Raw genomic sequence first — 19,613 nt, 5'->3', positions numbered from 1 at the left:
CCCAAGAGTGAACCCTGATGTAAACCATGGACTTTGGGTGGTGATGATGTGTCAGTGTAAACAAATGTTCCACTTGCATGCAGGATCCTGATAGTGGAGAAGTCACACAAGTGTGGGGGCAGAGAGTATTTGGGAAATCCCTGTACTTTCTGCTCAGATTTACTGTGAACCTTAAAGCTTCTCTAAAAACAATCTATAGGGTAAGAGGGGAAATGCCTGTTTTATTGGGATGGTCACATTAGATTTAAAATAAATCCATGTAACAAAGCTGGCTCTTGTTCTGCGTTATTGAGAGGGCAGGCTCATCCTCTGGCTACCCACAGTGACCCACAGCTTCTCTACCTTCTCTGCTTCCTTACTGTGTGGAGCTTGTGTAGTCATCTCGCCTTAGTAAATGTTCTAGGACTTACTTAACATGCTCCTTTCTCCCCTCCTGCTTTCACAACCAGAGATGGCCATATGCATATCACAAAGCCCCTCCCCTTCCTCAGTGCCCCTGTTGACACCATCCTGTCTCCCATTCCCTCCTCATCACCTACAGGGATTTAATCTTTCTTTGATTCACTGGCTATAGGCTGATGTGGTTCTCCTTCCTCTCTGACTTTTCTTTTTCCTTTGCGTTCCCCTCCCCACCAGCACCAGTATAGCCAATCTTTGACTCCCTCCTATCTTCTTTTCTAGTTCAGATAAATGACTCACTTTTGTGGCTCCTCTCATCTTTAGACCCAGATTCACCTTTCTAGCCTCATGTCCTACCTGAGCCCCACCTTCCTGTGGTACCCTCCTTCAGGATGTCCTGTAATCCCAAACTCTTTTGTGGGTAAAATGGGCTTTTGCATCTTCCAGTGAAATTGGCTCCCCTCTCGTAACTTCTGCCAGGTCCTCTCATCCCAAGACTGTGTAGGCCCAGCATCTACCAGGCCTGATTCTTCCTTGCTTGCCCATCCTGCTTATGCCATCTGAGTACTGCAGACTCTCTGTTGAAGAATCTCTTTGGTCTTGGCCTGTTCTCTGCTCATTGCCACCAGCCTTGTCCAAGTGTTAATCACTTGTCCTTTGAAAGTACTGTTTTTGCCTCCTTGCTGGTTTCTGCCTCAGATCTCTTCCTGCTTCAAGACATATTTTTAGATCTTCACTTCATTCTGGAGTTCTCCACTTGCTCTACCAGGTTTTATTCCAGGTTCAGGAGATTCAGAGGCAAAGGACATGGTCAGCCCCAGCCCTTCAAGACTCCAGGGATCTTGTATGTGACTTTCTACCCAGCCTCTCTTCAGTCATTTCCACTGCTCTGGGCACAAACTCTCTGAAGCCTAGGTTGGGCCAGTAACCATCTCATATAAATATCATAAGCACTCCCATCCCTCTGTCCTTTAGGATCCTAGCCTTTAATTTCTCTGTGAGTCCTTCCTTTCTTGAGGACTTCAGATTATGCTCTTTTCATCAGTGTCCACAGCCCTTTGTTGGAACCTCACAGTTGGAAGTTGAAATAGAATGCTGGGCTCCTGGGTTTGGTCATGTGGTACTTTTTTGCTTACTCTCCAGCATAAGTGAGTACTGTGTCCACTTGTACCATTCTGGACACATGGACTCAGTAAAATTCAACTCCAGTTGGGGTGGCGTAAGGATGGTTTATTGGATGCCTGTGTGCCTGAGACTGGGCAACAACACCTTTTCACCCCTGTAAGGGCCTTAGCAGCCCAGCTTCAGTATCTCCAGAGCATGTGCCTTGCCATGCAAGCGCCTCTCTCTCTGTGGCTCTCTGCCAGGGCTGATACACCTTTGGGTGGTTTTCAGGTGCAGGTGATCCCCTGGGTATTAGCCGACAGTAACTTTGTCCGGAGCCCATCTCAGAGGCTTGACCCCAGCAGGACGGTGTTTGTCGGTGCTCTGCATGGAATGCTAAATGCTGAGGCCCTGGCAGCCGTCTTGAACGACCTATTTGGTGGAGTGGTGTATGCCGGGATTGACACAGATAAGCACAAGTATCCCATTGGTAAGTGTCCCACTTCTGTGTGCTGAAGCTTGTTTGGCCCCTGGGAGTAGACCAAGATTGTGATACTTCCCCATGGGAGTGAGGAGAGAGGCCTGACCCAGGTCTGCAGATCAGCATATACCAGCACCATAATATCTTTTTCTAGACAAGTCACGAGTACTGGCCCTTCTGTATCTAGCCCTCTACCCACCATCTCCCATGCAGTGGGAGAAAAAGCAGTTGGAGACTACAAGAGGTGATAAGAAGTGAGAGTGAGGTGTAGGAACTTTGGTTTGCAAACCAGTTTGGAACAGACAACAGGTATTCATGAAAAGGCTGCAATTCTCTGTACTTGCCTGGTTTCTTTTATTGAAAGTTCTTGAAAAGCTCTGGCATTATCTAAGGTCAGAGACCAGGTCAGGCTGGAGGAGGACTTTCTGAGTGAGTCAGGCAACAGAGTGTGGCCTGTGCTTCCCTAACTCAGAAGTCTGTGGGCTTAACCACTAGGTTTTGATCAGCTCCTCTGAGAAAGGAGGTCAGTTCACCAGTCCTGGCAAAATGTCAATGATGGGGTATGGAGGTGGAGCAGAGCCTGAACTCTGTGATTAAGATGTGGCTAACCCACCTCCCCAAATGCTTAGTCTTCACACCCACACTGAATCTGGTCAGGAAGGAGCACCGTGTACTTACCAATGCTGTGCAGCAGATTGAGAACAGGGACTTCAGAAGCTGCAGGAGCGGAGGAGGCACTTGGCAGGATGAGGCTTCTTCCAGCTCTCTTAATAGGTCTCCAGAGTGCCACCAGGCTAGGCGAGGTTCAGTTCAACTGCTGGGCTTACCTTACCCTTCAGACAAGTGTTCTATCTGCATCTTGGCTTCCACTCTGAAACCTTTAACCCTACCTATGCTTCTACCTGCACTGAAGGAGTCCCTTCCCCTTCCCCTTCCCCTTCCGCTCCCCCTCCCTTCCTTTCCCATCCCATCTTGATCTGCAAATTCTTCCCCCATTCCTGAATGGTTTGCACTAACATGATCTCCACTGTCAAATATGGTACGAATATGGTAGCCACCAGCTAAATGTGGCCCCATTGAGTTTTGGAAACATGGCTATTGTCACATTTGGAAATAATATTTTTAACATATAGGGTTAAATAAAAAAAATTTTTTTTTTTTTTTTTTGAGATGGAGTCTCACTCTGTTGCCGTGCTGGAGTGCAGTGGTGCGATCTCGGCTCACTGCAGCCTCCACCTCCCGGGTTCAAGTGATTCTCCTGCCTCAGCCTCCTGAGTAGCTGGGACTACAGGCGTCTGCCACCATGCTCAGCTAATTTTTGTATTTTTAGTGGAGACAGGGTTTCACCATGTTGGCCAGGATGTTCTCCATCTCTTGACCTCATGATCTGCCCACCTTGGCCTCCCAAAGTGCTGGGATTACAGGCGTGAGCCATCGTGCCCGGCCAATAAAATATATTATTAAAATTAATGTCACCACTGTTTAAAATGTCAATATGATGACTAGAAAATTTAAAATTACGTAAGGGCTGGCCATGATGGCTTATGGCTATAATCCCAGCACTTCGGGAGGCTGAGGTGGACGGATTGTTTGAGTCCAGGAGTTCGAGACCAGCCTGGACAATATGGTGAAACCCTGGCTCTACAAAAAATACAAAAATTAGCCAGGCGTGGTGGCTCATGCCTGTAGTCCCAGCTACTTGGGAGGCTGAGGCAGGAGGATTGTTTGATCCCGGGATGCAGAGGTTGCAGTGAGCTGAGATCACGCCATTATATTCCAGCCTGGGTGACAGAGGGAGACCCTGTCTCAAAAAATAAATAAAGTAACATCGTAGCTCACGTTATATTTCTGTTGGACAGCACTGGTATCATAAAGGGTTTCTTGCATTTTAAAAGAGTAGCATTTGGGAGAATTTGGTTAGAAGGGAAGCTTGTGTCTGTTGTCCTAGGATCTGGTCGTGTGACTTTCAATAACCAACGGAGTTACCTGAAAGCAGTCAGCGCTGCTTTTGTGGAGATCAAAACCACCAAGTTCACAAAGAAGGTGAGTTGGCTGGTTTATGCCCTTACTCTGGGGTATATGAGAGGGGTTTGGGCAGTTACTACCCAGGGCAGGCCTGAGACCTGAAGCTGTGTTTGTGCTGGGTGTGTTTAGGGAAGTGAGCCAAACTCCTGAGAATTAACATTGAGGTTAGGGTTTGGGAGTAGGCTTGGTCTTTGTACGCCCAGGAGGAGGGGAACTGGGACTGTTGAGCCTCTTTAGTGTGTAGGGTGCCTTCCCTCACCGTGGTATTTCTCTGGCATTGCTAAGTAGCCTGACTTCCCATTTTCCAACCTTTCGGGAATCCTCTGAACACTTGCCCATATTGCTAATTGATAGAGGGCTGAGGTACAGTTTGCCAAGAGGACCAGGCATATTAAGGTGTGTGGTTGCCTGAATCCCAGAGGCATCCAGCCTGACTCTGCATGGTGTAGGAGTCTGCTCTCTAGAACCCCTTTCTGTGCTTCAGGCCCATAATTCTCTGCAAGCCTCCTTTAAAACAGGCAAATAACCTGCATTCTGATATGCCGCATTCCTGTGTGTGGCCAATAATATGCACTTCTTCTATAGCCTATTGAGCCTCCTGGTAAGAAGAGCCACTTCATCATCTTATTTTGCTTTTGTGCAGGTTCAGATTGACCCCTACCTAGAAGATTCTCTGTGTCATATCTGTAGTTCTCAGCCTGGTCCTTTCTTCTGTCGAGATCAGGTGGGTCTGATGTCTGTGAAGTCCCTGCCCTCAATTAAAAATTGTTTGCTGGGCGTGGTGGTTCACACCTGTAATCCCAGCACTTTGGGAGGCTGAGGCGGGCGGATCCTGAGGTCAGGAGTTTGAGACCAGCCTGGCCAACATGGTGAAACCCCGTCTCTACTAAAAATACAAAAATTAGCCTGGCATGGTGGTGTGTGCCTGTAATCCCAGCTACTCGGGAGGCTGAGGCAGGTGAATAACTTGAACCCAGGAGGCGGAGGTTGCAGTGAGCCGAGATCACGCCACTGCACTTCAGTCTAGGGCAGAGCGAGACTCCGTGTCAAAAAAAAAAAAAAAAAAATTTTTTTATGCCAACTTCATGACATTGAATGTTGGAGTTCCGAGGTACCTTGTGGTGTCTGAGAGCGTAGAGGAGGCAGCAATGTTTGCTGAAGGTCAAACCGGGGACACACTTTAGATAGCTTTATCCAGAACTCTTAGGAAAATATGTTGAATTGAGTCTTTACACTTTGGCCTTTTTTTGCCTGGGATGTTGCTATGCAGTATGCCACTATTGCTGAGAGGTGGTTTTATAGATGATAGAAGCCTGACTGGGTGTGATCAGCAGTACGTAGAAGCCAGGCTCAGCTGCTCTAACCCTGAGGCCTTCTAAGCTGATTTTTTTCTCTACTCAAGGGCTTCCTCCTCCTTTGCATCTGAACTTCTGGACGACTTTGATATTTGCACCCGGGCTGTACCCACAGGTGTCAGTGACAGGCAGAAAGCAGCGAGGTGGCTTTCTGTTGAATGTTCCTGGGTGATGGAATGTGGATCTGGATGTGTTTGGCAGTGCTTCTCAAACCTTAATTACAGACACATCACCTGAGGATCTTAGATTCTGATTCGGTGGATTTGGGGCGGACCCTGAGATTCCATGTTTCCAACAAGTATCCAAGTGGTATCAGTGCTGCTAGTCAGCATCATCTTTTGACAGGTGTTAGGGGAAGTTTGGAACCTCTTAGGACACCAGCAACAGTCCATCCATGCTTAGTGGGTGCTTTTTAAATTTTATTTAAAATTTTTTTGCAGTAATGCCATTGCTCAGATTTGGAGTCTCCTGTATATGGTTAAACCAAGGCTCTCAAGTGAGAGTTTGAAGTTAAGTTTGGATTGTTAGCTAAAGCCTGAGAACGAGTATCTCTCTGATCAGGCTCATCTACCAGGCTTTTATGGATCTGGATCTTTCACAGATAATCTCCATAGTCAGATAATTGCTCAGAGATTAGTGGCTTGCCTGAGGTTACACAGCAACCCAGAGATGGGACTAAACTGAGAAACAAACCCAGTCACCTCTCCTCACTTAATGGGAAGAAAGCAGGATGTTGCCTAGCGTTAGAATTTGTAGTCAGTGTCTTCATACATTCTCCATGTTAGCAACCATATGATACAACTGCTTTGTAGGAGGTGAGAAGGGCAGGGGAATAGGAGAGCAGCTGTCATAGTTAGATAGTTAGAGGAGATAAGAGAAACTAGATTGGTCTCTGTACACACTAGGAGCCCAACGTGTTTAAGTAAGGGGACCTGTAACAAGGATGGCGGGTTTGCCATAGTTAATCAGGTTTCTGTGTTGGGGTGAGAGCGCTTCTAGGGACCATCTCTTCTAATCCATAGAGGCCATCGGGAGTCTCCCACCCCTTCTCCAAACAGAACAAGCAGCTCATGCAACAGCTCCTGTGTCTGGTGCTGACACAGGCATTATGGCATCCTCCTTTTTGTTCCCCCAACCCAGGTCTGCTTCAAATACTTCTGCCGGAGCTGCTGGCACTGGCGGCACAGCATGGAGGGCCTGCGCCACCACAGCCCCCTGATGCGGAACCAGAAGAACCGAGATTCCAGCTAGAGGAGCTGGCCTTGCCCAGTGGCCTGTGGCGCCTGAAGCTGGCAGGTCAGGCAAGCAGCCTGCACCACCCTGCCATTGGCGACCAGGGAGCTGGCTTCCCGAGGACAAGGGAAAATTGTAGTCACCTTTGCACTTGCTGAATCTGTCTTTGTTTCTGCACTAATTAATGCACATTGAGTTTTGTCGGGTTTTGTTTTCAGGGGGTATGCCAGGGGCAAGGACCCTCTGGCTTACCCTCCAAGCGACTCTGTAGTTTTCCCAGATTTTAGTTCCTCATTTTGCAGATGAAAAGCGGGGGAAAAAAAAAAAGAACTACGTGTCCAGAAGGTATTGAGGTATTTACACGGATGCCTACACCTAGGTTTATTTATTAAAAACGCTTTTTTACATTCCTTGCAATACTGATGGTGATGATGCGCAGGTCTCATTGGTTTCATTCTTGCAGTTGCCATACAGTGCCTTTCCATTTATTTAACCCCCACCTGAACGGCATAAACTGAGTGTTCAGCTGGTGTTTTTTACTGTAAACAATAAGGAGACTTTGCTCTTCATTTAAACCAAAATCATATTTCATATTTTACGCTCGAGGGTTTTTACCGGTTCCTTTTTACACTCCTTAAAACAGTTTTTAAGTCGTTTGGAACAAGATATTTTTTCTTTCCTGGCAGCTTTTAACATTATAGCCAATTTGTGTCTGGGGGACTGCTGGTCACTGTTTCTCACAGTTGCAAATCAAGGCATTTGCAACCAAGAAAAAAAAAAAGTTTTTGTTTTATTTGAAACTGGACCGGATAAACGGTGTTTGAGCGGCTGCTGTATATAGTTTTAAATGGTTTATTGCACCTCGTTAAGTTGCACTTATGTGGGGGGGTGGGGTTGATAGAAGTTTTTAATCACAAAGTCACAGGACTTTTTTCTTTTGTAACTGAGCTAAAAAGGGCTGCTTTTCAGTGGGGGCAGATGAAGGCTCACAGGAGCCCTTTCTCTTAGAGGGGACAAGTACCCTTCCCTTATATCTTTAATTTGAGGAATGTATGAGATAACAGTTGCAGTTGACTGAAATGCTACTGGAATTTGAAAACTTGACTTTTTTCTTTCCTTTTTTTTTTTTTGAAAAAGAAAACACAAAAACTACTTGCCCCTCCTAGGGAAGCTGTGTGCCAAAGAACCAGTGTCATAACCCCTCCCTCCTGCTGAGCTGATGTTGCATTGTTGCATATCCCAGCTACTCTGTGGGTTTTGTGAAGCTGTGTGTGAAGTCTCTACCTCATTGTAGTATATGCAGGCAAGACTGCACTCTCCTACAGATGTGTGGAGTAAGCTGTGGTGTAGTTTTTTTGGCACATAATAAACACGTTGCAGCAGAGTTCTGGTTTTGTCTCTTATGTTTGAGTTCTGGGAGCAGGGGACTAACGGGGAGTAAGGGAGTAATGGCGCAGCCGTAGCTTGTTTCCTTGGATTTCTGTGATGGGATCCCGGCCCAGGATAATAGTGGGACCATATGGGAGACCTGCCCTGTGAGTGCTTCTTGGTCCTTTCCATCATCAAATACATTTTGGAGATGCCTCTCCAGTGGGTGGGTGCTTCTAGCCCAAATATAAAAAGTCCTCACATCTAAGCTTCTCAGGGGTCCTCACAGCCTCCAGGCCCAGCCTGGAGAATGCTGGAGGCACAGCTGCTCATGGGCCAGGAGAAGCCACTTGTTCTCAGCTTCTCCTGCAAGCCTTGGCCTATTATTTCTTCAGAGGCTGCTCATCCTCTTGTACCCACCTATGATGACCCAGTTCCTTTCTGAGAGGGAGTGATTTGGTTTTTGCTGTTCAGAGAGCCCTATCAATTGAACTTTTTCAGAGCTCACAGGATCTGTGGCAAGGTCTGATTTTTTTTTTTTTTTCCCTAATCGAGTTGGCCTGGGCCCAGCTGTTGGACTGATTCTTTGGGAACCTCCAACTTAGTATGAGGTGGAGGGAACCCTGCATACTGAAGCTGGCTCTTGTGAGAGAGGTGCTAGAACTATTGGGCAAGGTGGGGGAGTCTCCTCACAAAATGAGAGGCCTGGCCGGGCACGGTGGCTCAGGCCTATAATCCCAGCACTTTGGGAGGCCAAGATGGGCAGATTACGAGGTCAGGATTTTGAGACCAGCCTGGCCAATATGGTGAAACCCCGTCTCTACTGACAATACAAAAAATTAGCCAGGTGTGGTGGCAGGCGCTTGTAATCGCAGCTATTTGGGAGGCTGAGGCAGGAGAATCACTTGAACCCGGGAGGCAGAGGTTGCAGTGAGCCCAGACCATGCCACTGCACTCCAGCCTGGGCAATAGAGTGAGACTCCGTCTCAAAAAATAAATTTAAAACAAAAGGGGAGGCCAGACTGGGCCCAGTGGCTCACGCTTATAATCTCAGCACTGTGGGAGGCTGAGGCAAGAGGATTGCTTGAGCCCTAGGGGTTTGAGAGCAGCCTGAGCAACACAGGGAGACCCCCATCTCTACAAAAAAAAAAAAAATTAGCTGGGCATGGTGGTATGTGCTTGTAGTTCCGGCTACTGGGGAGGCTGAGGCAGGAGGATCATGTGAGCCCAGGAAATTGAGGCTGCAGTGAGCTGTTAACTGTCACTTCACTGAAGCCTAGGCAACTGAGCAAGACTATCAGAAAAAAAAAGGCTGGCCGGGTGCAATGGCTCACACCTGTAATACCAGCACTTTGGGAGGACGAGGGCGGGCGGATCACCTGAGATCGGAAGTTGGAGACCAGCCTAGCCAAAATGGCGAAACCCCGGCTCTACTAAAAAAGTATACAAAAATTAGCCGGGCATCGTGGCGCACGCCTGTAATCCCAGCTACTTGGGAGGCTGAGGTTGCAGTGAGCTGACATCGCGCCACTGCACTCCAGCGTGGGCGACAGCAAGACTACGTCTCAAAACAAACCCCTGATCTTTCACTTCGGGCCTGACAGCAGCTTGATTGGAAGTTTGCTCCCGCAATTCTGAGATTCTGGCCTTTTATTTTGTCCCAGTGCTACTTTTGGTGCCAGGGTTTCCTGTCCTTCAGGTTTCCATCCCCAATCGAGAGTCCGACTGGAGTACCCAAGGTGCGTTGAGGAATGAGGCACAGCCTTGGGCTGCTTAACTCATCCAGCCTGGCCAGCTCAGCCTTCCCCCTATCAGGTAGGGGCCTAGGACTGCTGTCAGTCCAGGGAGCAGAGTTGGAAGAAGGGGCAGCCTGAGTTGGTAGCTTCGGAAGGCCCTGGTTTGGGGATGGGTATGGCAGGAACAGCCTGAAGATGGTGGATGGAGAAGGTGCCCGAGGTGTTGGGAGTTCTGCAGGTGAGCTGGGCCCTTCACGTCAATATTGGAGAGGTTGCTATGTGCTAGGCGCTGTTCAAGCAGTAGGAATTAGCTAAACAAAATGACCATTACTGTCATGGAGCTCACCCCTAGTTGAGAAAAATAAGCCGAGTCACACGGCAAGTGCTAGGAAATATAAGCAGGGATAGTGAGGGAGTTATTTTATCTAAGTCTGAAGGGAAAGCCCTCTGATAAGGAAACATTTGAGCAAAGGCCCAGAAGAAATGAGGTATGTCTCTCCCAGTCGCACCCTGTCTCTACCTGCCAAGTCTCTGGCCAGCGGAGTGGGTGGGGACCCTGGGCGGCCGTCATCCCGCACTTCCTCATTGTTCCGCGGCCCTGGATCGCCTTCCTTTCTCGGTCCTCCCGAGGACCGGATGCCTCTCCTCTCCCTGGCGTGTGTGGAAGAGATGGACCGCTCCTACGCTAGAGCACAGCACACGGGCGGTCCCATTAAAAATCAGATGAGGGAGAGAAGCGAGCCCAAGTCAACCAAGGGGGAGTGGGGAGCGGAAAGGGAGGGGCCGTCGGGGGCGGGACACACCCCGCCCACCGGAGGGGCGCGCCGCCGCCGCTCCCGCCCCACTCCGCCAGGGGGCGCTGTGTGGCTCCCGAGTAGGCTCAGCGCGCCCGGTACCGACGGAAGCGGCTTTCTGGCCTAAGCTTTAATAGGCCTCGCCTGTCCTTCCTGTTTCCTCTTTTACCAAGGACCCGCCAACATGGTAGGTGTTTTGGGTCGAGGCCGCCATCCTCCACAATCTTCTTCCATCTGCAGCTTCCCGCGGTCTTCAGCCCACAAAAAGAGGCCCTGGGCCGGGCGGGCTCGGAGCCCTGTCAGGCTGGAGCGCAGCGGGAAGGCAGCTTCCGCATTGAGCCCGGCGTCCGGCACTGCCCAGCCGGGCCCCTTCTCTGGCTCAGCGCAGCCGGCGGTCCCCAACCACACCCGCCGGGGCTCGGTGCGGCACTCTTCCCAAAAGGTTGCGCTGGCTCGTGAGTGATCCTGTGCTCTCCACCCGCAGGGCCGCGTTCGCACCAAAACCGTGAAGAAGGCGGCCCGGGTCATCATAGAGAAGTACTACACGCGCCTGGGCAACGACTTCCACACGAACAAGCGCGTGTGCGAGGAGATCGCCATTATCCCCAGCAAGAAGCTCCGCAACAAGATAGCAGGGTGAGTCGGGGCTTACTCGGCCTCCGGGGCCCCGCAGCCTGTTTATGTGCTCTGCCGCCCTCCGACTCTGTAAGAGACGGTACTGTGGTGGTTTCGTTAGCCTGAGACTCCTTGGTGTCCCGGAGGAGGGCTAGAGCTCTGCGTGTGCAGGATTTCCGTTGTGAACTTAGGCTTGTGTCATGACTGGCCGCGGTGACACTGGGTTGGAGGTAGCCACCATCAGACTTCTTGCCTTGTAGCTACGTTGCTTTTAGGTGTCAGCTTTCTTTTCTTCTTTTTTTTTTGAGACGGAATCTTGCCCTGGCGCCCAGGCTAGAGCAGTGGCGCGATCTCAGCCCACTGCAATCTCCGCCTCCCGGGTTCAAGCGATTCTCCTGCGTCAGCCTTCCGAGTAGCTGGGATCATAGGCACGTGCCACCACGCCCGCCTAATTTTTGTGTTTTTAGTAGAGACGGGTTTCACCATGTTGGCCAGGCTGGTCTCGAACTCCTGACCTCAAGCGATCCGCCTTCCCCGGCCTCCCAGATTGTTGGGATTACAGGCGTGAGCCACCGTGCCCGGCTAGGTGTCAACTTCTAATGCGTTCTTCACAGTTGCAGTTACTGTTCGAGAGATTTATAGGAATATGGCCTGGAAGAATAGTGCCAAAGTCAACGTATTAAGTGCCAAATTATGTGAATTTGAAATTGGAAGAAAGAAAATGAAGGCTGTGAAGGGTCGTGAAACTGCGGGGCGGGGCGGGGGAGGGGGAGTTGATCACTATGAAGGAGAGTTTGAATAGAGAGTGAGAAACCAAAGGGAAGGAATGCGCAGACCTGTGGAGGTTCTATGTGTGGGAGGTCCCACGATAGTCCTCTCCCTTCTCACTGTGGAAAAGAACTAAAGCGGGTATTTATATATCCACATGTGCTGAGTACCAGGTGGGAGCTGATTTGTTTTCTCACGGTTCTCTTTGGCTATGCGTGCTTTGTAGCTATGTCACCCATCTGATGAAGCGGATTCAGAGAGGCCCTGTAAGAGGTATCTCCATCAAGCTGCAGGAGGAGGAGAGAGAAAGGAGAGACAATTACGTTCCTGAGGTAAACTTTCTGGATATTTGGGCTTCTGGCTAATCCTCGAATGATAAAGCTGTGGGTTCCGGCTTCCAAAGGGACCTCAGCTGAATCTAAGACCTTTTATCCATACATTTCCTAACCAGCTGTAGGTGCCCATAGCCCCCTATCAGTTTCTTAGCCTCCATTCTGCTCTTTTGGAACTAGTTTAGTCCGTATTTCATGGGAGCCCTTAATAATGTTGATTTGATGACTGCTGTCGTGGCATTTGGGTTTTTCATTTGCCCCTAATATGGTATTCCTTGGTGTAAACACAGACTTCAAGTGTTCTGAATACTGAATAGACATATTGAGGGCATGGGAAGGTAAGACCAGAAGAACAGGTCATTGGGGTCTGTAATACTGTAGAGACTGCTTGTCTTGTGAGAGGAATGCTGTCCTTGTGCAGCTCTTCTTCATATTTAAGACCCTGGGGAAAAGAGGAGGAGAGGTGAGTGATAATCTCATTGATTGGTATTTTGAGCCTATCTTGTTTACTTCTAGGTCTCAGCCCTGGATCAGGAGATAATTGAAGTAGATCCTGACACTAAGGAAATGCTGAAGCTTTTGGTAAGTGTTTGCTGGATTCCTAAAGTGGTATTTTCCTGGTCAAAAACCATCGGTAGGTCTTACTATCCAAGGTCACCCAGCTAGTAAGTGGCAGAGTTGGGAATCCCATCTAAACTTCTAGCCACTAAATTGGACTGCTTTCATAATGGGTGTAGCGAAAGTTGTGTGCATTGAGTTTGCTCGCCTCAGGATCATGATTCCCAAATCTAGTGGCTTCCAGGATACCTTTTCTCTCTTGGCTGCTTCTGTTCTTGGTCTTACGGCTGGCTTAGGTTGCCCTCTTTGTGTCAGCCCTGGCTCTCTTCATTCTGCCTGCTTTTCTTCTGTGATGGTATTCCTTTGGTGTCTCCATGCTAACCACTCAGAAATGAGCTTTGGTCCATTTCCAGGTACATACAAGGCACTACTTAGGGTATCACTATTCAGGGTATCTTCATTGCACTTTGATGTTTTTTCTGTGGCTTAAGCATGGGCTTCAAAAATCCATTGGGCAGTTGGTGATTTTGAACAACTTCATTTTTCTTATTTTTATGGTCATTAAATGTTTAAGGCACTCAAAGAGGTAATTAGCAAAATGAACTCCCATGTACTTTCCCAGCTTCAGAAAAACATCACCAGTACAGCTGCAGCCCGCTGTGGGTCTTTTCCTCCTGAAATAACCACTGCGCTGAATGCAGCTTTTTTGTTGAAACTAAAATGGGTTTCTGAGGACCAAATAGGACATGAAGTTCCAGGTACAAGGTGGGCCCTTTGGCTTCTTGTCCTGCCCACCAGCCTGAGCTTGTGCGAGGGCAGGGTCTGCTCTTGCCTCCCTCCCTTCTGCTTGGTGCCTTGTGTACTTGGGCCCTTCACAAATGTTGATTAGATTAGTAATAGCTCTTACCTGAGGCTGGTCCTGCAAAGCAAGTGGCACTGTGTATGCTCAAAAGGACAGAGTTTTGTCTAAGAGGACATTTGGCAATGTCCAGACACATTGTTTTGGTTCTCATAGCAAGGGGATACCTGCTAACTTCTAATGGATAGAGGCCAAGGATGTTGCTAAACTTTCTGCGATGCACAGGACAGCTCCCTGTAACAAAGAATGTCCAGCTCAGGATGTCTGCATTACCAAGATTGAGAAATGGTGTTTTTGAGTGATAGGAAGGGGTTGTGAAAACAGAAAAATGGTATGGTACGTTGGGTAAAAGTCATAGAGTTGTAAGTGGGGATACCACACGGTCAGGTGTGTGTTGAAGGAAGATCACACTGGAAAAGTGGGAGGCATTGAGGCCCTTGTTGGCTCTTAGAGTAAAGGGGTCTTTCAGGTAGCCTCTGGACCTCCTTGAGAATGCTGTGGCTCTAGGGGCAGGGAGAAGGCCCTCTGTTTTCTCCTGGGGCCCACCCACAGATCTCACCAGTAACTGCTTACTGAATCCATTTTCTCGTTCCAGGACTTCGGCAGTCTGTCCAACCTGCAGGTCACGCAGCCTACAGTTGGGATGAATTTCAAAACGCCTCGGGGACCTGTTTGAATTTTTTCTGCAGTGCTATATTATTTTCAATAAATCTGGGACAACAGCCTTGCCTGTGTCATCTTTGCAGTTGTATGTGGGTAGAGTAAAGGCAGGAGCTCTCAAGGTGACACATCAGCTGGCACTTGCCTGGGATTCGGATGCTGCTTGTCTATGGGGAGTGGGTTCACTGGAGTTTAGTAAACGAGCAAGGGCAAGCCTGAGCATGTGGCTAGTGGTCTGCAGTATGAGCCTGGAAAGCTGCTTTGAGAGCCCCATCCTGCTTCCCTGGGTCTTCAGCCCCTTCTCAGTACAGATAATTTGGGCCAACTTGCCCACATTGAGATGGTAGCAACAGGATTATCATGTGTATCAGGGTTTTACTTTTCTGTCAGTGGGAGGTAGGATGAGTGGTGTCTTTGTGTCCAGTGTGGAGCCCAGTGCCTGGAATATAAGAGATCTCAACAAATGTGAATAAATGTGGGAGAATCAATGATAACTGGGATGCTTCAGCCTAACTGGAGGCAGACTCACCAGCTGCAGCTTGGGTAGACTGCCCCGGACTCTGAGCTTTAGGATCTCTGTTGAGGCTGTCAGTTAACTGCGTGTATGTGTGTGTGTGCATGCGTGCGTGCGTGTGTGCACGTGTGTGTCTCAGGAGCTGGGCTGCACTTGGTTGGTTCATGCCTCTGAGTATGAGGAAAGTTGGGGGCTCTGTGTTTCTCCAGTGGGAGAAGGAGCTGTTGCAGAGCCAAGCTTAGCTGGTGGATATGTGTTCAAGAGAATGGGCAGGGCATGGTGGCTCCCAGTACTTGAGACTGAGGTGGGAAGGATTGCTTGAGCCTGAGGGTTGGAGACCAGCCTGGGCAATAGCAAGACCTCCTTTCTACGAAAAAGGTAGAAAATAAACTGGGCATGGTGATGTGCATGTGTAGTCCAGCTACTTGGGAGGCTGAGGTTGGAGGGCCGCCTAAGCCTTGGAGGTGGAAGTTGCAATGAGCCGAGATCACGCCACTGCACTACAATCTAGGTGACGAAGTGAGACCCTGTCTCAAAAAAAAAAGCCAGGAAGTGGCAAAGTTCTAGCCTTAAAGTGATTCTTGCATATCTGCTTCTGTCAAGCAGATAAATACAGCAAACATTTTAAATGTTTTGTTACTTAATTTTTGTATAATTTCAAACTTACAGAGAAGTTGGAAGAACAGTACAAAGAACACCCAAGTTTACCAGTTCATATTTTGCTTCAATGGCTTTATCTTTTTTTGGGGGGTGGGGCACGCGGTAGGTAGAGTCTCACTCTGTCACCCAGGCTGGAGTGCAGTGGCATGATCTTGGCTCACTGCAAACTCCAACTCCCTAGTTCAAGTGATTCTCCTGCCTCAGCCTCCCAAGTAGCTGGGATTACAGGCACTCACCACCACACAAAGCTAATTTTTTTTTTTTTTTTTTTTTTTTTTGAGACGGAGTTCTGCTCTTGTGGACCAGGCTGGAGTGCAATGGTGTGATCTTGGCTCACTGCAACCTCCACTTCCCAGGTTCAGGTGATTCTCCTGTCTAAGCCTCCTGAGTAGCTGGGATTACAGGTGCCCACCACGCCCGGCTAATTTTGTAGTATTGGTAGAGACAGGGTTTCTCCATGTTGGTCAGACTGTTCTTGAACTTCCTATCTCAGGTGATCCACCTGCATCGGCCTCCCAAAGTGCTGGGATTATAGGCGTGAGCCACTGCGCCAGGCCATATATTCTTTGTATGTATATGTGTGTGTGTGTGTGTATACACACAACTTTTTTTTCTGCTCCACTTGAAGTTGGAGATCTGCCCATTTGCTCCCAAATATTTCAGTGTTACTTCCAGAACAAGAACATTATTTTATATAACCACAATGCAATGATCAAAATCAGGAAATGTAACATTGACATAATACTATGTAATTCAGTGAGTCCTTGGTCACATTTTGATCACATTCACAAAATGTGAAAAGTCGTGATTGATTTATTTTGTCCTTCAATTTGGGCTTTAGTAGCTGGGACCACAGGTATGGACCACCATGCCTAGCTAATTTTTAAATTTTTTGTAGACATAATGTCTCCTATGTTGCCCAGGCTGGCCTTGAACTCCCGGCCTCAAGTGATCCTCTCCCCTCAGCCTCCCAGAGAGCTAGGATTACACTAGTGTGTGAGCCACCACATTCAGCCATGTACTCTTGTATCTGTTAACCTGTTAGCCAACCTTTGGCTACCCCCTCCCCCTTACCTTCCTCACTTCTAGTAAACACTATTCTAAGCAAATAGATCTTCAAGGAGACCACTCAGAACCTGGTAGACTCCTATATGGCCATTGTCAACAAGACCGTGCTGGACCTCGTGGTTGGTCTCATGACAAGGACCATCATGCACCTCATGATCAACAATGAGCATGCACTGCCCCATGAGGGCAGGGGGCTCCTGTGGTACTGGGGATGCAGGTGGCCATGTTGGCCTGGGGGAGATGGCAAACAGCCCTCTGGGACCAGGTCCAGGGAGGGAGGCACGGTCAAGACCAGAGCTGTCCCATGGAAATATAACGTGGGACTGGGCACAGTGGCCCATGCCTGTAATCCCAGCACTTTGGGAGGCCAAGGCAGGAGGCTCGCTTGAGCACAGGAGTTCGAGACCAGCCTGGGCAACATAGTGAGTCCAGGTCTGTACACACAAATTAGCCGGGCTTGGTGATGGCACATGCCTGTTGTCCTAGCTACTTGACAGGCTGACGTTGGAGGATCACTTTGAGCCCAGGAGGTTGAGGCTGCAGTAAGCAGTGATCTCACCCACTGTACTCCAACCTGGCAACAGAGTGAGATCCTATCTCCAAAAAAATTTTTTAAAAACCGAGTAGACAGGTGTCCCGGTGGCATGATAGGTCCTGGGTCCCCTTCCAGATCTGTAACCTTGGACAGGTGACTTTTCCTCTGGACCTCAGTGTTCCCATCTGAGTGAGAAAAGGCAGTGGAGAGGCAGATCTTCGAGTCTAAAGTGGTGTAGAAGCCACATTTGAAAAGCCATACTTGGGGCTCCAAGCCCAGTGCACAGTCCCAGCAGGGCCCGGCAGGGCGGCCAGGGCAGCACAGGCATTAGGTTCCACCCTTCTTCCCTCTTTGCCCACTCTCAGACCAAGGAATTCATCTCGGAGCTGCTGTCCAACCTGTACTCACATGGGGACCAGAACGCACTGATGGAGGAGTCAGCAGAGCAGGCACAGTGGGGCGACGAGATGCTGCGCATGGACCACATGCTGACGGAGGTGCTCAGCATCATTGGCGACATCAACACGGCCACTGTCAACACAACCACCGTCAGCACGCCCACGGGGGCCCGTGGATGCCTCCTGGCTGCAGGTGCAGAGCATCCTGGCCAGACGCAGGTACCAGGGCTGGTCCCCACGGTCCCAAAGCCCTCCCAGCCTCCCTGACTGAGCCTGGGGACTCTTAGAACGGGCTCCATGCCCAGGCTGGCAGACGTGGGTGCTCTCTGGAGCCATCAGAGACGGCAGAGAGCTCGCGGTTTATGGTGGGAGCTTGGAGGGGGTCGTGTGTGGGGCTGGATTCTGAGGTGGCCAGAGGTCTAGGAACATCATCCTGGGCACGCTGTACCTGTCATGCAGTCTGAGTCATGCTGCCAGGGCAGAGTATCCAGCTCCCAGCCTGGGAGTGCCGAGAGCCAAATCCACTGCAGAGCAGTGGTGATAGTCGGGGTCCCACTTCCTCTATTTGTTGCAATCCAGTGGTGATCTAGGATAAAACCTTGAGACTCCTATGCACACGGTCATCCCACAACACACTTCACAGACCAGGCAGGGACACAAAGCCCCCTTCCCTCCCTCCCAGGTACCATCATAGCTGCTAGTGTGTGACCGAAAGCAGGGTCCCTGGCCCCCGCTGAAGCACTACTGCCAGCCAGCGGGCTCACGCACCTCGGCCTGTTGCTCCTAGGGGTCACCTATGCTATTCAGCCAAGGGGACCACAGTGCCTGCTGGCCTGGCTGAGCTCTGTCCAGTGAGCCTGCCCACCTCTCCTGCCACAGACTCTCCCTCTTCTGCTTTTTCCTGCAGGAAGGGCCCAGCCTCACCTATGTGACCTGCAGTCCCCCAACAAGCTGAGGCTCCCCTCTTAGACTTACAAATCTATGGCCAGTGGCATCTGGTTGCCTGCCCTCCTTGCCTACTCAAGGGTCCTCTCAGAGGTTCCTGGGCTTTCTGATGGCCCAGAGGGGCCTCCGGCGCTCAATCCAACCATCCATCCCTTTTAGCGTCATCATCCTGGTTCAAGCAGTGTTCCTTCCCTATCAGGCCTGGTGGCTGTTGCTTGGGGCTCCCCAAGGTGAGGGGTGGCCCTGGGCCAGTGGGTTGGAAGACAGGTGACCAAAGAAAAGGGAAGCCTGAGGGGACTGAGCATTGGTCTGAACTGTGGGTACACTACCTGGATGCCGTGGGAGAGGCGTATGTGGGTGTGGAGGGCCGCTGCAGCCCCCAGGCACTACCTGTGAAGCTCCGGCTCTTCCTTCCATCTTCCTCCCTTTTCCCTTCCAGCCCCTTTTCCAGGAACCTTACTACACACCCGCACCTGCGCCCTCCCCTCCCTGGCCCTCACACAGCTTTTGCATTGTGCCCATGCTCTGCGCTTGCCTCACCAGCAATCTGCTTCCTTTTCTCTCTCCTGTTTTCTCTCTGCTTCTCTCCAACTGCCCGCTGATTGGGTCAGGCAAGTCCATCCTGTCCTGAGAGTCCCAGGTCCCGCTTCGACCTCTAAACAGATCTCTCCTCTTCTCGGAGGCCTCCCTTTCCAAGCCTGCCTGGGTGGGTGTTCTGTGACTTGACAGTGGATCCCCAGCCCCAAAACCTTCATCTGTGACTTAGTCTGTTGTAGTGGTGAGCTGACACTTCCAGGTGTGACCGTTGCTGAAAACTTGTGCTCCCTCTGTGGTATGCCCCTGCCCTGTTCTATAAATAGCTATAAATACTCATATATATATATATATATATATGTGTGTGTGTGTATATATATATGCGCACACCTATACATGGCCGATGGCCTCGCCTCTAGTGCTGGGAATCAGTCCCCGTGCTGTCCTTGTGGAGTCTTGTGGCCCAACAAGAGAAAGCTGTCCCCTGACATCGCCACTCCAAAGTGTGCCACCTCCAGTGAGCCTGTCATGCCCGGCCTGTGGACAGCCAGCCCCCGCCATCCCTCCCACCCTCCACCAAGCATGGGAGTGCTGTGCAGGCAGCTGCGTAGACTGACAGTCTCTACCAGTCCTGCTGTCCCTCGGCTGAGAAACCCATTTCTGGATGACGGG

At 49.9% G+C, this 19,613-nt stretch overlaps 3 protein-coding genes across 5 annotated transcripts in view; all 3 read left to right on the top strand.

Annotated features, from left to right (window-relative positions):
- Positions 1–7,981, top strand: part of CPEB1 (cytoplasmic polyadenylation element binding protein 1) — a 100,849-nt gene extending 92,868 nt beyond the window's left edge. The window contains exons 9-12 of one of the 2 annotated variants that reach the window (XM_030931162.1): positions 1,795–1,993; positions 3,933–4,027; positions 4,653–4,733; positions 6,505–7,981. In XM_030931162.1, coding sequence (XP_030787022.1) covers positions 1,795–1,993; positions 3,933–4,027; positions 4,653–4,733; positions 6,505–6,615 — 486 coding nt within the window. In that variant the 3' untranslated portion in view covers positions 6,616–7,981. The remainder of the gene's footprint in view (positions 1–1,794; positions 1,994–3,932; positions 4,028–4,652; positions 4,734–6,504) is intronic. The other variant, XM_030931161.1, reaches the window with a different exon arrangement.
- Positions 7,982–10,555: 2,574 nt separating this feature from the next.
- Positions 10,556–14,351, top strand: RPS17 (ribosomal protein S17). Its single transcript, XM_010360845.2, has 5 exons — positions 10,556–10,682; positions 10,980–11,131; positions 12,105–12,210; positions 12,727–12,792; positions 14,223–14,351. The coding sequence occupies exons 1-5, from the start codon at positions 10,680–10,682 to the stop codon at positions 14,301–14,303; spliced, it is 408 nt and encodes a 135-aa protein (XP_010359147.1). The 5' UTR covers positions 10,556–10,679; the 3' UTR covers positions 14,304–14,351.
- A 1,415-nt stretch (positions 14,352–15,766) lies between these two features.
- LOC104660478 (dynamin-1-like) lies at positions 15,767–19,267 on the top strand. Of its 2 annotated transcripts, none has more exons than XM_010360846.2 (3): positions 15,767–15,823; positions 17,430–17,681; positions 19,019–19,267. In XM_010360846.2, the coding sequence occupies exons 2-3, from the start codon at positions 17,493–17,495 to the stop codon at positions 19,064–19,066; spliced, it is 237 nt and encodes a 78-aa protein (XP_010359148.1). In that variant the 5' UTR covers positions 15,767–15,823; positions 17,430–17,492; the 3' UTR covers positions 19,067–19,267. The 2 variants fall into 2 exon arrangements, with proteins under 2 accessions (XP_010359148.1, XP_030787019.1); XM_030931159.1 differs by having other exon boundaries at positions 18,370–19,267.
- The last annotated feature ends 346 nt before the right edge of the window (positions 19,268–19,613 follow it).

Source organism: Rhinopithecus roxellana, chromosome 5 (assembly GCF_007565055.1).
Source record: "Rhinopithecus roxellana isolate Shanxi Qingling chromosome 5, ASM756505v1, whole genome shotgun sequence".
Classification (NCBI taxonomy): Eukaryota; Metazoa; Chordata; class Mammalia; order Primates; family Cercopithecidae; genus Rhinopithecus; species Rhinopithecus roxellana.
Note: the sequence above shows the minus strand (reverse complement) of the source record. Positions and strands in the feature narration are given on the sequence as shown.